This window comes from Rhea pennata, chromosome 5, assembly GCF_028389875.1.
Source record: "Rhea pennata isolate bPtePen1 chromosome 5, bPtePen1.pri, whole genome shotgun sequence".
Lineage (NCBI taxonomy): Eukaryota > Metazoa > Chordata > Aves > Rheiformes > Rheidae > Rhea > Rhea pennata.
Window position 1 is genome coordinate 1,240,752 of NC_084667.1, and position 16,169 is coordinate 1,256,920.

At 46.3% G+C, this 16,169-nt stretch overlaps 1 protein-coding gene across 2 annotated transcripts in view; it reads right to left on the minus strand.

The window, feature by feature from the left end:
* Window positions 1–13,222, minus strand: part of JDP2 (Jun dimerization protein 2) — a 51,640-nt gene extending 38,418 nt beyond the window's left edge. The window contains exons 1-2 of one of the 2 annotated variants that reach the window (XM_062577894.1): window positions 13,144–13,222; window positions 10,740–10,996 (exon numbers count right to left, since the gene is read on the minus strand). In XM_062577894.1, coding sequence (XP_062433878.1) covers window positions 10,740–10,863 — 124 coding nt within the window. In that variant the 5' untranslated portion in view covers window positions 10,864–10,996; window positions 13,144–13,222. The remainder of the gene's footprint in view (window positions 1–10,739; window positions 10,997–13,143) is intronic. The other variant, XM_062577896.1, reaches the window with a different exon arrangement.
* Window positions 13,223–16,169: the final 2,947 nt, after the last annotated feature.

The window sequence follows — 16,169 nt, forward strand, 5'->3', positions numbered from 1 at the left end:
CAAGAGAGTTCCAGTTTTCCTCATAAAACCTTGCAGAAGCAGGAGGTATGGTGATCAGAGGAAGTGGCTGCACTCTTGAGCCACAGGCAAAGGTTGTGCGCTCTTATTCAAACAGAGCAGAGGACAGCTGGTCAAGGTGACTCTGGAATCCCAGGACATGCAGACAACCCTGCAACCTAGTCCAGATGGGAAGTGCTGCAGTGAGGCACAGATGAAAAAGGACTACCTAGGGTGGGCAGTTAGTCCTGAAGATGCACTGGAATCAGTTGTACAGCAGGCAATTGCCTTAAAAAAAAACAAAGCTTCAGCCCTTTCAGAGTTTTGTGGTAAAATACACCATACAGCAAAAATCACGGCTCCTGCTTGGGTGTGAGGCTGTCTGGGCCATGAAACCTCAGGCTGTGGACCCATGAGCTTTCTGCATAGACAATACCCACAGAAAAGTTTTTCTGCTAGGGAGAAACCTGTCAAGAACCAACAGTGGCCCTCAGTAGCACGGCCCCTCCACCTCCCACCTTTCTGTTTTGTTCCCCACAGAGAACTAGAGCTGGCAGAAGCAGCCTCATGTACCTCTACTTGAGCACCAAGACCAGTCCTCATGATCTGCCATGGTCAAACTGCTCCAAAGTATTCCCTAGCACACGAGATTAGAAAGACTTAATCCACTGTTCATGCTCACTCCCCAGCAGAGAGGCTCTAGGCACTTTGTTAACTAGCTCATAGTTTAGAGAGCAGGTACATAAGGGTCAAGAGGAGTAGGGAGCAGAGTGTGCAGAGCTTCATGACTCAATGCACCTTCTAATCAGTTCACAAAGGTCCAGGCTGGCACTGACAGCAAATGACCAGACAGCAAAAACTGTATCAATCACTGCTCTCTTGTATAGGCAGCTCCACCTGCCATGCAGCACCACCCCTAGTTTTGTGACCCCACACACCTGAGGCAAGGGGACAGCAAATATAGACTACCCAGGAGGTCCCAAGACAAGAAGCTGTGCCACCCTGGGAACCTGCCAAAACTGGTGGGCTGCATCTAACTCCCAGAAAGTCCATCATGATGGAGACAGTGTTTTCAAGTGTGGTTACAGAGGAATTTAGGATGCCACCAAACATGTTAGCCTCATACTCAATGAGTGAAGCTACAGAGGTATATCTAAGCCTTGGCTCATAAGCACAGAATGCCTAGATTTCTTTCAGAATTAAAAGGCACAACCCAGTAGAGATAAGAATCTTGGAACAGAAAAATACAACCAGTGAGCCATATTCAATGTTTATGTCCTTTACTTCTCCCACACTTCATTCATCCTGGCTTTCCCTCCACACCTCTTCCTGTACTTTTTTTTATGAAACTTCTACCAGGCAAGAAACATCACTTGCTGTGGCTAGTTCAGATGTACACATATGCTGGCTGTCGTACAATGTTGTACGCCATGTGTACCTGGCATAGGCAGCTGGTGGCTGCCACAAAGGGTCCATACCAGCTTCATTCTCCATGTCTCTCCTGGGGCAAGGTCTCAAGTTGGGCCTGCTCCTCTATCCACCTGTCGACCATCACGAAACTTGTAGAAATGTAGCGATCTTGGAAATTTCTACTCTTCTCTTAAATTTGACTGAAACTGTCCAGCATGTTCAGAAATTACCCCACGGTAAAGAGCACACTTACATAAGCTTTGTCACCTCAGGAAACTAGCCAGAAGCAACTGAGAGGCCCCTAAACTGTATTCACAGCCCTACAGGCACCTTGCTGCAACAGGACATGGTGAGGAGACACCTTGTATGTGTTGAGCAAAGGCAGTTGCTTGCCAGCAGTACTGTGCTGCCTTCCCAGTTCGCCTGTAAATTGTAACTGATGAGAAATAAACTGCTTATTAAGCAGTGAGCTCCAGGTTTGTCTGTTTTTGTTGATGGTGGCTGTCAGTCCTCACTGAGATGATTAACGGCTTGACACTATTTTCTGTGCTCTTCTGTCTGTCTCCAGCCAGAGTGGTCGGTATCCTTGGCTCTCAGCCAAGGCGCAGGGTGAGTGTCTCTCACTTGTTTATAGTAGGGCTAGTGGATGTTTAAATGAGGGTGGTGATGGGAATCTTGGGAATTTCACGGCATACACAACTGCAATCACAATCCTCCCTGCAGCTGACAAGCTCCATGCAGGGCAGAGTATAGGAAATTCTTCATCTAAACACAAACCCATTGACTAACTACTTTTGGAAGTGAAGGCACACTCAGGGATCATGCTTACTGCCAAGCAAATCCAAAAATCGTCATCATTCATGGCCTGATCTCTTAAGGGCAAGAGTCCAAACCAAGAGGAAACATTGTGCATGCAGCTGCATGCCTACCTAGCAGAGGCAGCTACCATGATTGCCTGCACAAAAAAATGGTTTCATACAAAAACAAGAAAGTTTGTAGCACAGGCTCTACGGCAAAAACTCTTTGTAAAAGCAGGTCCCTGCAGAACCATGCAGATTTGGTGGTGCTGTTGTCAGAGCACGGACCCAGCTTCAGAACAAAAAATTCCCCAGTCTTTCTTTTACTAAGGAAGCACTACAGATTACTAAAGCTGAAAGAATTTGTTTAGATTCATGCTGTCTTTCACTGTGACTGTTTACCTTTTTTCGGCACTTCATTCAGCTCAGACAACGGTGGCAAGCTAATCAGTTTCACATTTATCCATAATTTTAAGCCCATCTCTTTTGCAGGATTTCATGGCTGCAATGCCAAGGTTCTAAGCATGGCAAAAAAGGTGCATTTGTTTAAGAGTAAAGTCTTCTCTCAATCATCAAATGATTACAGTAAGTTTGATATTATATAAAGCCTAAATTGGGCATACAAAGCTAGCCTGACCATGTTTCCTTCAGAAAAAAGTACAACTGCAGGCTTAGCTGAAAACCATGTAAGCAGGGAAGCTCCTTCTCAGAAAGAATGAACTTTGATGCTTTCCAAAATTATTTCTAATGCTTTATTTCCCAAAGGCCAATGGTGTACTTGATGCTTGGAAGAGCACCAGATGCCAGGACACACCACCACCGATCTTATCTATGGTTCCAGTTCAAGATCAGGGACTCTGAATATGTCCATTAAGTCCTAGCTGCTAATGATCCTGTTCTAGTAAAAGCATTCTGATATCTTAAGGGACACTCTCGAACACAGACGTGTGGGAAAAACCTGCACAAACAAATCACTAGTGCACTGGAGAGCCTGAGGCTCCTATTTGCATGGGAATCCTGCTGACAGTGCAGCTGAGTGCTGACTTTTGTGGGTGCACACCGAATTTGGCCCTGACAAGAAAGGGGTGAGCAGCACAGACTTAGAGCAGGCCAATGGCCTAAAGTATTACACCTGAGCATTGCTCCAGCAGGCAAAGGTGGCCACTACCTCTGTATCAAAGCGAACCAGGACAATACAAGTGACAGCAGCAAACAGTGAGAGCACTGAGTTGAATTTCTGCTCTCACTCTTCCTTGCCCTATACCCAAGATTGCCTCAGCCTTCTAAAAGAGGCTGAGGCTGTCTTCCTCAGAATTTATAGTAAATGCATTCAAGACGACTAGGACCAAACAGGCAGCAAAAAAAAAAAAAAAAATAAAATAAATAAAAAATCAGCTTTGTGTGCTCTTAAACCTCTCAGGTGTTCTTCTGCACACAAGTATTTGAAAGAGGCTGGACTGCTCATTTCCCAGGGATTCAGCAGCAAGCACAGCAGGCCCAGGCCTATCACTGGCTATGAGCACCCAGCAGAGCTGCAACTAACAACAGGCAGAAGCTGGAGCAGGCTGGAGCAGCACGCAAACTCCGCTCTGCATGCTCCCCACATCATTACCACCACCATCACTGGCAGGAGCAGCAGCCACAGCAGCTGGGTGCTGAGCCCTCTCTCACCTGCCAGTGGCTCACATTCATCTCACCAGGGACCTACTGTTTCTGGGGAAAGTCCCGGCGCAGAGCTGTGACCACAGTCCAGTTATCACATGCCACTTCCCCATTACCATTCATCATCAACCCTCCAAGTGCTGAACTGAACTAGGTTTAACCCAAGTAATTCCACAGCTGAATAACATCCTTAGCTACCTGCTCCTCCCTGGACCCACACCAACTCTGTTTATTTCCCATAAAAAACAGTGTCACACCTCCCCGACCCTCCTGCAATTACCCTGCACCAATTCCATTTCCTCTTCTCTCTGCTTCCTTCACACACCCCATCTCAGCTCTCACATCTACTCACCAGTAACCTTTACTGACTGACGGTACTGTTACTATCAGGGCCAACTTTTTGATGAATAAAAGCCTATCAAGTGACCAAAGACCCTGCACTGCATACATACAAAATCCAGGGAGCCAGCAATTGCTGGTCTCATCACACATCCTGACAGTTGATCTCCGCATGGGCACCAGCCACCTGCCTGAGTGTCTCTGACAGCAGCTACAGCTTCACTGCATAGCTGGAGCTGCAGTGTCAGGCAAAGTCACTCAGCTCAACAAATTACACACAGCAGCAATAGGGCTGACAGGTCTTCTTACCAACCAACAGCACAGCATTAGGGTGAGGAGCAGAACAGGGAGATGGAGCTGGGTAATCTGTAATAGCTCAGAGCAGGAATAAGTTGGACACAAGCTTTACCCTCAGTGTGACAGCACTGAGAATCTGCTGAATCTCCAGGAAAAAAGGCTCCTGCTCATTTGCCTGAAAACCCCCAAATCTTCCCCTTCTGCTGAAGGCTAGAATAAAGAAGAACAAGAAAGTGGGTTCCCTATAGCAAACAGCAAGAAATAAAATTCCCCCAGAAGAAGAGCAGCATTTTCCACACTGGTGGCTGTCTCATCATGGAAAGATGTCTGAGATATTTCATTAGTCACTGCCTACAACTTGCATCCTCAAACATGTCTTAAAACAAAAATGTAATGAGACAAGGAATCTCTGTACCTTCTCATACATGTGGAAATAACTGGAGTGGCAATTTAGATGCCAGGCAAAGAAATTTCTGTGCATCTTTTATGGGCCAAATTCTGACTTCTTCCCAAGTACCCGAACCACCATTTTCATCTGCAAACAGCTCCACCAGAACAGAGGCCAGGTCTAGAACCGGACTACTGAGAAAGCCCAAAAGACATTTTTCAAAACAGAAGCTTTACTAGTAAGCCCAAATCCTGTACATTGTCCTATGAGTGTCTGCTGGAGCTTCTCTCACAAGTCTGAGGCAGCCCAGGTTAAACAATCCACATGCTGAAAGTCAGGTTGGACGTGAATGCCCAAGTCTTGCCCACTGTCCCCCAAAAGGGGGCTGTAAGTCTTAACTGGCAGGAACAGGAGAGACCACTGGGAGGAGCCAGAAGAATGGAGAAAGCAGGAGGGATGGAGGAAGACATTGCAAGGCCTAAAACATTTTTCCCATATACGGCTGGTATTTTATTAAAACGTTAAGAATCAGCAAGGTACAGGACACATTCCCCTTCCAAATCTGTCCCTAGCATGCACATAAATCATCAATATGTATGTGAGCATAAAAAAATAGTACTGAAAAAGGCTCAATAGTCTTTTTGAATTCCAACAAAGGATAAAAAAAATAGTGCCAGGATGTCCGAAGTTCCCTGGGTCCTGTTGTTCTCATCTGTCATGGACTCATCTCTAAAATCAAGCAATAAAACTGGACACATAGTGTCAGTTCTGGAGACGATTACATGTGAGGGCGCTGTCCTGGAAAAGGCTCTCCAGAGACAGCCAGGCCTATCAGAGCAGCCAGAAACAGAGTCCGAACGCCGATCCAGCCCTTCTGTTCCAGACTTTTACCCAAGGTTGATAACTACTCTATGGCCAAGAGAAGCGCAAGCAAATAAGTCAAACCTTGTTCTTGGCAACCCACAGACCTAGCAGGCAAGCAGTCAGTGGGGTGAAGCCTGTTGGGAGACCCTGTTTGCCAATGCAGACAGGGCTGGACTCAGGATGACACGGGGGGAGCAAGACCCTGCTTTCTACAGCAGGCTCATCCATCCATCCTGGCAGTTAATCCATGATCCTGCATGGATGTCCCTCTTCATGACGGGTATAAGCAAAACTTCTCTAGAGCTGAGCTGGGCCAGAACCCACTAATGGGGGCTGACAGGAGGCATCTGCCACCCCTTGCATTTTTGCCCGGATAAAGTGAGTGCAGTGGACCAGGAGCAGCCGGCTTTATCCACCCAGGGAGCCACAGGCCAGTGTCCCTGTGACTGCAGGGCGCTTTCAGCTGCAGGAACGCTAACACGAGCCCATGCCACATCGTCACCCAGAATCCCCCTGAGCTATCAGACAGTGCTACCTGACATAGACTTAATCTGCCTCTGCCTTTAGGCCTGGCAGAAGTGAGCTGCAGTGGGATGCTGCCCAGTCCCCCCAGCACCCTGCTGGCTGCTGGGGACCAGGCTCATACGGCTGCACCATCTACCGGTCACATCTTGTCACCACGCCACCAGGGACCCACAATGTTAGAAACTCACACCTTCCTCACCATCTGCATCCCTAGAAATCAGTGATACCACTTTAATAGTAAACTGCACTAAACTGGGGCTGAGGAAATCTAATTTCAGACACCACAAGCGTAAACACACCCTGGACACAGAAGAGGCAACAGAACTGCTGATGTTGCTAACTTCCCATTCCCTCAAGTTAATCCCCTCCATGTTCCTTCCTCCCGCACTGCTCCTGCGCCGGGAGCTCTCTCACGAGCAGGCAGCTTTGCTGCTGCCTAAATCTCCCTTCTACAAAAGCAGCTCTCTCCAGCTCTATCAGACCAAAAGCACTGCTTCCTTCTGACAACTGCTGCAGGATCTAGCTTCTGTGACCAATCCTCATCACACAGTGCTCCTGGAGCACAAAACCAGTGTGACTTGCTTAACCACAAGGGCCAAAGCTCACTTACAGTGCAAACATCCTGCTATTGGACCGAGTGCACCTATTCCGGTACAACAGCCTTCATAAGCACAAAGACTGCAGCTCCACTCAGGTACCTACAACGCCTTGAGTGCTCTGCAAACTCAGAACACGAACAAGGTGCTTACAGAAAGGAAACGGAGCTAACATTCCTGAAAGGGTAAGGGAAATGGTGATGAACCTCTTCCCTTGTAGGTTAACACACAGCACTTGATCAGCTCCAACTTTTTGGGGTAGTGGAGGCCCAGCACAGCTATATAGCTCTCCACAGAGCTGACAAGCCACGGTCCCTGCAGGGCAACATACTGTGATACATTATCAGTTTTAATGCAAACAGTAGATTTGCCTTTTTCTTCACCCCCATTCTCCCACAGGGCAGCACTTCATTCCCAGATCCAGCTAGCTGGAGAAAGTCAGTTATCTGGAAACGACTGGTTGTGGTTTCAGGCTATGGTAGATGGCACTTGCTTGTAATCCCTTCCCTCCCTCTCTCCAGTAATACTCCTCCTCCCTCCAGTTACCAGCACAAACACAGCAGTGCTCCCTTCTGCCCGCCCCTCTCTCCTCCCTCCAGGCTACTCCTTTAGAGAATTGGCTCCACAGCTGGATTGTAAAATAATCCAGCTGTTCCTATGACAACGTGCTGGCAGCAAGCAGAGATGACGCCAGCACAGTGTTGGCCCACTCGCTACCAACACCCAACTCTGTTTTGGTTTGGGATGCATTTGTTTTTCTATGTGGGCAGCTCTGCCGAGTACATTTCTGAAGGCCGGAGGGGCAGGAGGAGCCACAGTCTCAGAGAAGCCAAGAAAGTTGCTGGCTCTGTGATTTGCCCTACGTTTTTTGCCCCAGCTTCATCTGATCTGAGCATAAAACCCCTCCAGGAGTCTCGCAGCTGCACACAATATTTGCAAGACTTGATACAGACCCTGAGTTGAAAGGTATAGTGCAAGACTTTGCATGTAAGGTTTCCCTAGGAGGGGAAAAAAAAAGAAAAAAAAAAGCCTTGGGTAGAATTGAGAGTGGCTGTACAGACTTGACTTTAACATCTCTCCTATCAGCAGAAAGACTCCAGTGTAGAGGGAAAGGAGGAAGCAAAGGAATTCTTGCTCCTTGTGAAGCATCAGCCAAACACCTGACTGGACTCATCCAGCCTTTCCAGCCTTGATAGAAGCTAACTCACGTACAGGGGGATTTAGACAGAGGCGATCAGTACGAGCAGAAGGACTTACTGGCAGGCTCAGGAAGCACTTCTCACTGCAGGCCCTGAGAAGCAAAGGGGAGTGGGATTCCCCAAAATGTACTATGTTCCCTCCTTAGCCACATCCATCTTCCTAGTCCCCTCTGTCCCAATTCCAAATTGGCACACAACTAAACTGCTTCAACAGACTCCGAAGGAGGTTCCCTCAGGTACTGCTCCTATTAGGCCTCCTAAGCAAAGCCTGTCCCTTCTGAGCCCTTGAGATCACTCACTGGACCAGCTACATCTCTATGACTCCAACAGCAGGCTTTCCAAATGGAAAGGCAGGAGTATGTTTGATACCCCTCAGGGGAGGAATATCGTTTACCTGCGACTAACACCCTTTGCTCACAAGTCAGCACACCAAAATGCCACTGCTCTCAGCATGAACAAAATGAGAGACAGTGTCTGTTACTGCCTGTACATTTTAGTGTATCTATCTCCATTTTCGTTCTGAGGGTCTCGAGAACAGGCTGTGGCATAGGAATTAAGCAGGGCTCCATAGCTGAGCATTTGCTAACATTCTTTCCTTTCAAACCCCAGTAATTAACCATCATTACGAAGCCCAACAATGACTATGCCTATTGCACAGCAGACTGCAGTAAGCAGGACTCCCACTGCTCTGCTTTCAGTGCACTGAATGCTAGCAGACAGGGGTCAAGAAAGATGGTCCACAGCGAGAAAAGAAAATCAAGAAATTAGGTATGTTATTTTGAAAAGGATCTCCATGGGCATCCAGCATCAGCCATTCTGGAGCCAGGACACAAATGGCCCATTAACGCAAGGCTGTACAACAAAGGGGATATATCTCAGACTATGCAGGCTTGGTTCTCTGATCTGATGTGACAAGTAGCTGACATACCAGACTGTCAAGTACAATGGAAGTCAAGAGACCAGATTAGTTTAAACCAATAGATGCTTCTTTGATGAGAACAGAGGAAGAGAAAAAACAACCAGAGGCATGACTGTTTATGGAAATGCCTTAGCAATTACAGACCTGGCAAAGCACTGTGGCACCTGTCACACCATGGATAATTTGGGTTCCGACAGACCTGAACACATTAAGGGAGTTACCCTCCTAAAACTGCACCTGGCACAACTATAACACTGTGTTTTTGGGTGCATCACCCACTCAGCTCTCCACAGCCATTTCCAAGTGGTTGACAGAATCACAGAATGGTTGAGGTTGGAAAGGACCTTTAGAGATCATCTGTTCCAACTCCCCTGTGTACATCTCCAAAAGGCTTAAGGACAAGAGACTTCATGAGAAGGAAATTCAGTTAGACTGCAGAGCGGATGCACTGCAAGGCCAAGAACTCTGCGGGCAAGTCTGGCCCTTATCAACCACCTGTCCTTTCTACAAAAACCCTAACTGTCCATCTGCACCCTTGTTATGCTGGGGGGGATCTGTGGAAAAACAGGTGAGAGTGCAGAGAACTGGTCAAGTATAGTGCCACAGAGAACTGGAACAGGATCAGATGAGTGACCTGGGTAGAAATTTTGCAGAAAGGGCTGGAGGGGCTCCCCAGGGCAGTTGGCTGTTCAGACTGTGGGGCTGGAGGATCAGCTCTTTGGACTTGACTGAGCCAGTCGCTTACCTTGACTTTGGTGGGGCTTTGTACAACATCTCCCATAGTAGCCTTACAGGCAAATTAATGAGATAGGAACCAAGTAAGTGAATAATAAGGTAGAAAGGTGGAGAACTGGCAGGATTACCAAGTTCAAAGTGTTCTGATCAGCAGTACAAAATCCAAACAACAACCAGGTTCGAGTGGCACCTCTCAGCACCCAGCTCTGGGGCCAATACTCCATAACGTCCTGGATGATGTGGTAAAATGCACTCCCAGAAAGTTCACACTTTAAACCAAGCAACAGGCAGTGGTTGATCCGGTAGAAAGAAGGGCTACTACTCACAGGGACCCCAACAGGCTAGATGAACTTCCTTGGGTTCCTGTCAGTTCCTTTAAGCAAAGCAAATTGCAAAGCCCTGCCCCTGGGATGGAAAAACTCCCCCATGCAACAGTACAGGCTGGGTGACAACTGGCTGAGGAGCTGTTTTGCAGAAAATTTATTTGGAACTTGAAAATGCAATGGAGAAATACTGACTCTTTAGTGCATGTCCTTAGGATCCTCATTTTTCACTCAAGTGTAGTCAAACACTGGACCAAGTTGTCCGGAAAGGCTATGAAATCTCTATTCCCAGAGATACTCAAAACCCGACTGCACAACAACAGCACGAGCAACCCGTCCTGGTTGGACCTGCCCTGAGCGAGGCTGGCGGGACAGACCGACCTGTAGGTAGTCTCCAGTAGTCCCTTCCTACCTAGACTATTGTAGGATTCAATATCCTTCTAGATCTACTTACTTACACTTTTCTCCCCCAGTGCTCCACTTCCTGGAGTCCAGCAGGGTGCACTGAAAGGTGAGGAATGAAGCGGCCCTCAGGCTTACACACTGGACCAGCCGCACTCCTGTAGGGCTGCAAAAACATACTGAGACCTCCCAGACCTGCAATTCAGCAGCCTACAGAGCAGCCTACAGAGCAGGACAGGGACCTGACCAGCCAGTGGCAGGCAGAGGGCGTGCGAGACGCTCTTACCGGCTGGGAGTGGAGGCAGCGGGCGAGCGCCACCAGCAAAGGCAGCAGACAGCGGTGGAGCTCCCCGGCCTACTGCACCGGCACGGCGGGGCGCTTCTGCTGGCCCACAGTCCACAAACCACATCCCCAGCAGCTCCTGAGACTGGCTTGATATCGCAGCTTTAAGTGTGGCATGTTGCTGGTTGCTTCAAGAGTTTGAGGCTACAAGGTTCACATTATCCAACTCTCCTCCTTGATCTTGAGATCTAAACACCTACCTAAAAAAAAAAAAAAAAAAAAAAGTTTTTACATAACCACATTGCTCCAGGCACTGGGGCTTTAAGAAATATATGTAACATTACAGGATTGGTGATGAAATCACAAAAAAGTAGCATCAAGATTCTTCCACTGATATAGGACCTGGAGGGAACAGCTGTAACTTAGCAGGTGTGGGTAGCCACGTACCATTTTACTGGGCACCATTGCTACAGCTTAGCATTATGCTGCACATTCACTATGAAACCAATCTCTATGGCCCCAAAGGCATTTACACACTTCTCTCCATCAGCTGCAGAAAAAAACTATAGCATATTGGTTTATATAGAGAGGTAAGTACAGAAAAATCAGACATGGGAGAAAAAAAAAATCACCAGTGAATGGATGCTTCTTGGGATCCCAGGAAAGAACTGGGTTTAGGGGAGGCAAAACCTAAAACTGCTGTCTAAGGCACCTGACTTGTGTGCTGATGAAAACAGCAGCGGCAGTTCCAGGCATTCCCATGCCAGTCCCACCACCCTGCTTTCCTGGCCAGGCTTAACACACCCGTTGGCAGGGGCGGTGAAAGGAATGGGAACACCAGCTGTTCTCACTTGCTATCTGGGAACTTTGCAAAAGCCCCTTTCCTCAGTGGCTTGCTAGCTAACAGAACTGGGAGCTGCGGTGGCTACAGCACAGGCTCCTTTCTACCACCTGAGACAGAGCTAGCAACCCTCTTTATTCAGCAAAGATTTAAAGCAAACATTAAACTGCTACAGTTAGATCTGCTGGAGCCTGTCATTCACACATTTTAGAGATACTCATACAGAGATGATTTGTACATCTGGAATAAATCCTTGTCACAAACCACAAACCTTGTCACTGGCCTGTTTCCACACAGGCTGCCACTGCTATTCCTGAACCCTTTTTCACCCAGCTGATCCTACTGATCACAGGCTCAGTTAATCACGTAAGTTGGAAGAGGTCTCTGGAGGCCACATAGCCCAACCCTTCTCAAAGTAGGGCCAGTTAGAGCAGGCTGCTCAAGAACCTTGTCCAGCTGAGTTCTGAATACCTCCAAGGTTGGAGGTTCCTCAGCCTCTCTGGGTAAGTGTTTGATCCACCCCCATGTCAAAAAAATACAATTTTAAGGGACCCACTCTGAAGAGTCAGTGTTCCCAAACTGAATTTAGGCAAATCACTTATGTCCTCAAGATGTTCTTCCACAAGCATCTGTGCAGCTCTGTCAGCTACAAGATCTGCCTCTTCCCTTGCTCTGGCACTAGCATTTGACTGACCCTGCAGTAATTTTGGTCAGGGACTCAGACCAGCTGGAGTTTAACAGTCCCAAATAAATACATTTTTGTGCTAGTTTAGCTTCCTGAACCAATTCACTGAAGGGTCAGACAAGTACCATTGCACAAGCCAGAAAGGAAACAGAATCACATGGACAAGAGTAAAGGAGATAGCAGACCCACAGGAGCATCAATGTAGACTGGTTTAAACTATCCTAAAACTGCAGTGTCAATGCTTCAATTATCTGCCTGTTAATATGGGAATCACACTCTTCACAGACTTCACAGGGTTCTGGGGACAGCTAACTGAGCTAGTTCGAAGCCTTGGGTTCTACCTTCAAGGCACTCAGAGGCCTTTGCCCAGCACATTTAAAAAGCAAGCACACATGCACACAAATTTGAAGATAAACACTACAGTCAACAACTCTAGCCCTCCTGCAAGAGAGGACTCTGCAATAATGTAATGCTTACTTGTGCAAGAGAATTTTCTAGGGACCTGTCCAAATTTGCAGAATGGACTTCCTAGGAATTAAAGACTGACACAACACTCACTACCTGCACCTCCAGAACGCAAGGCATGCTTCTTTCACCTGTAATAGAAATACACTGAAACCTAAAACACACTGAGTAGAGGAGAGAGGAGCGAACCACATATGCACATATTAGTCACATTTGAGGTTAATGGGAAAGTACTTAGTTGCTATACTAAAAAAAGCTCATTGTAAAACACAAAATAGAACAGAACACTTTAATTATCAGAGCCCAGAAGGAGCTCCAAGATCCTCAGGTAGAAATCATTATTTAATAAATACTTTGTCCTCATAAACACAGGTAATTATTTAAGTGCATGATGTTTTTTAAAAGGAAATACAAACCTTTGGTTAAGAGTCAGAGCTGGTCTTTACCACATTCCATGTCTGATCACCTGCAGGGCACAATCTGTCATCTAACATCCAGTAATTAAGCTATATTTATGACAAGATTGGAAGCTGTGAGGTCACTCCTTGTGCAACTACACATGCCTAAAATTAGCTATGGTAATCATTCTCACATGCATGCATATAACAGTTCGGCCTTTAGCAGCAGCAATGTCTGATGATAGAATAGCCAGTGAGAATGCAGCACAGGGAGGAAAAAAGAATGACAGAGTGGTCATAAGTTTATACTATTTTGGAGAAAAGATTTTGTTGAGTTTTAATTGCATGGTGTTATACTGAATTCTGTATTCTACAAATGGGATTAGTTGGCACTAATTGCAAACATATGGCCACTGCAAATTCCTGAATTGTCTTATTCCTATCAACTCTCTATTAGAAATCAGCAAATAAGCTGCATATATTTCTTTTTTTTGTGAAAACATCTGTACAATAAAATGGTTCTCAAATTACAGGTTATGAAAATCACAAAAAAATTAAAACGTAACCACTCTGAAGCGCTAAGCCCTCTTGCCAAAGACAACTTATGTTCACATTGTACTATCGATTTGTTCATCGAGAAGCCAAGTGTTAATCCTGTTCTGGTGTAGCAAGCAAGGGTCTTGTGCTCCTGTAGTACCCTTGCACAGCAGGGACTAAAGCCGCAATAAAAGGCGTTTCACTAGGAAGGCAGTTACAAATTCACATCTTGACCAAATGATATCGGACAAAGAGGAGCCAGAAGGCATGCTCAGTGAAGCACTTGCCTTCAGTAACGTTCCTAGACACTCAGCAGTATAGACAGGAAAGTTTCCTCAAACAAACGTTCCTATTCAGGAACATACCGTCTGGAGCTGCTAGCTTGTATAACTATCACTCCACAGCTCTAGAAGCTGTGGAAACCACCCCATCAGCTCACCCTCCCCATCAATTCAGCAAACAGACTGAAACAAAGATCTTGAAGACAAAGGATGAAGTAGAGCAACGTGTTCTCTTGTATGTTTTTACACCGTATCTGTTTCCCAGTATGGGTTCCTAACTAATTTTACTAAAATAAACTAGTTTTTACATTTCCCTTAAATCCTACACAATGTTTAGGATGATTATTTGGGGGTGGTTCACCAAACAGCACACATTGCAATTCATTTTGGAGCACTGAATACCCTACACAAACCTAGGGCAGTGAGATATGTCCTCCTCTAAGCTGTCACAGCTTGTTTACAGGGCGGTGACACAGGCAGCATCTACAGTACTAGATGAAGCAGGGCCAGGAACTGTCTTCTGGTGGAAAGGCCATGGGGTGTGCTCACCAAATCCCCTTGCACTTGGCCCAGCATCACCTCTGAACCACATGTGGTGCCCCTGCAGCCTGAAGGTAGAGATTTATTTCAAACCCCTTGCATGGAAGATGTGAGAGCTGTGCCATAGGCCAGAGGAGTATGTTTACAGCACGAAACTAAAGGTACATAGAATCACAGAATCAGTAAGGTTGGAAGGGACCTCTGGAGATCATCTAGTCCAACCCCCCTGCTCAAACGGGGTCACCTAGAGCACGTCAGACAGGGTTGCGCGCAGGCAGGCTTTGAACATGTCATACGCCTTGCCACAGAGGCTTGTCTGGCAGCATGAGATCTGCAAGGATATTGCTGGACGACCCCACAGAGTGGAAGGAGTCCAACTTTAGGCAGTCTTGCCTACGCTGCTCGGTGGGGCACGCACTGCTCCCTGAACCACGCCTAAGCACTGTCTTGGGGACTGCTAGCAGGCTCAGATCAAAACTGTTTCAGGGACCCCGTCTACCGTGTAATAGAGCACCATGGAAGATCAGCAGTCCAGTGCTCAGGCTAATCAGGCTTGTGGCTCCCAGTTAGCCAGAACTTGCTAATAACAGCAGCAGGAAAAAATGCGGGAGGAGGAGGAGGATATGAAACTCCTGTGAATTTGTCAAAACTATAAACAGCTGAGTTCTCTGGAAGTCTGCATGGAATCCTTATCTGCTCCAAAACCCTGTTCTTGGCTTTGCACTCAACTCTTATGTAATGACAGCCAATTACCTTGGTTCATCTTCTTTTGTGTCCTCAAGGTTAGTGACACATCATCACTAGGTTACGTTACTGGTTTAATTGAATTGCCATACCACATGCTCAAATGCTGTAACAGTGCTTGTCCTTCTCTCTACAGCTCGTTACTGGCAACTGTCATTTCTCCTACAATTAGTTTAAATGCTTCAGAGCAGGACCTGCATCTTTCTCACGCTGAAGCACCCAGAATACTTCAAAGTAGTGTCCAGATAATGTTTTAGTTAAAAACCCTGATTACCTGGTAATATATGAATCTTGTACATTATAGACTATATGCTTTAGGACTGACACTGCTACTGTATTTTACGGCCTCTGTGATACTGTTACTCATTTTAAACAAATACTTAGTTTTGCAAACAAAAACAGAAGAAAAATACTGTATTACGAGGTTGTTTCATTTCCCTTATTCCCCAGCACGGGAAAATTCAAGATGGCAATTTAAAAAGAGCTAAATCCTTACCAAATGAAAGATGTGATGCCATTAGAATTAGAATGACTCCTTTGAAGTTGCAGCTGTTATCTTTGGCCAATAGAATCAAGTTACAAAACATCTGTATAAAAACAAAGTTCAAATACAGTCAGTAAAGAGAAGCTGAAAAGCTGTTACTCTGCAGACTAGATGCAGAGGGAAAAAAAATACAGAACAAGAGCTCCATAATTGGAAACAACAGAGATGCTTTGTCCATGTGTTAGTTATGACCTTCTTTTGTTTTCCCATGATATCCTGTTGATATAATATCCAGGTTCCTTGTGGATATCCGCTGTTTCCCTGCCAGAAAAATTAACGGTTTTTTTTCAGTTTCACTTCAGCATCTCCACAAGTCACAGCACACCTAGTATGTCTGGGAAGCTTGCAGGAAGTAGCGTCAAACAACAACCTTATCAGCAAAGATCTGAACAGAAGAG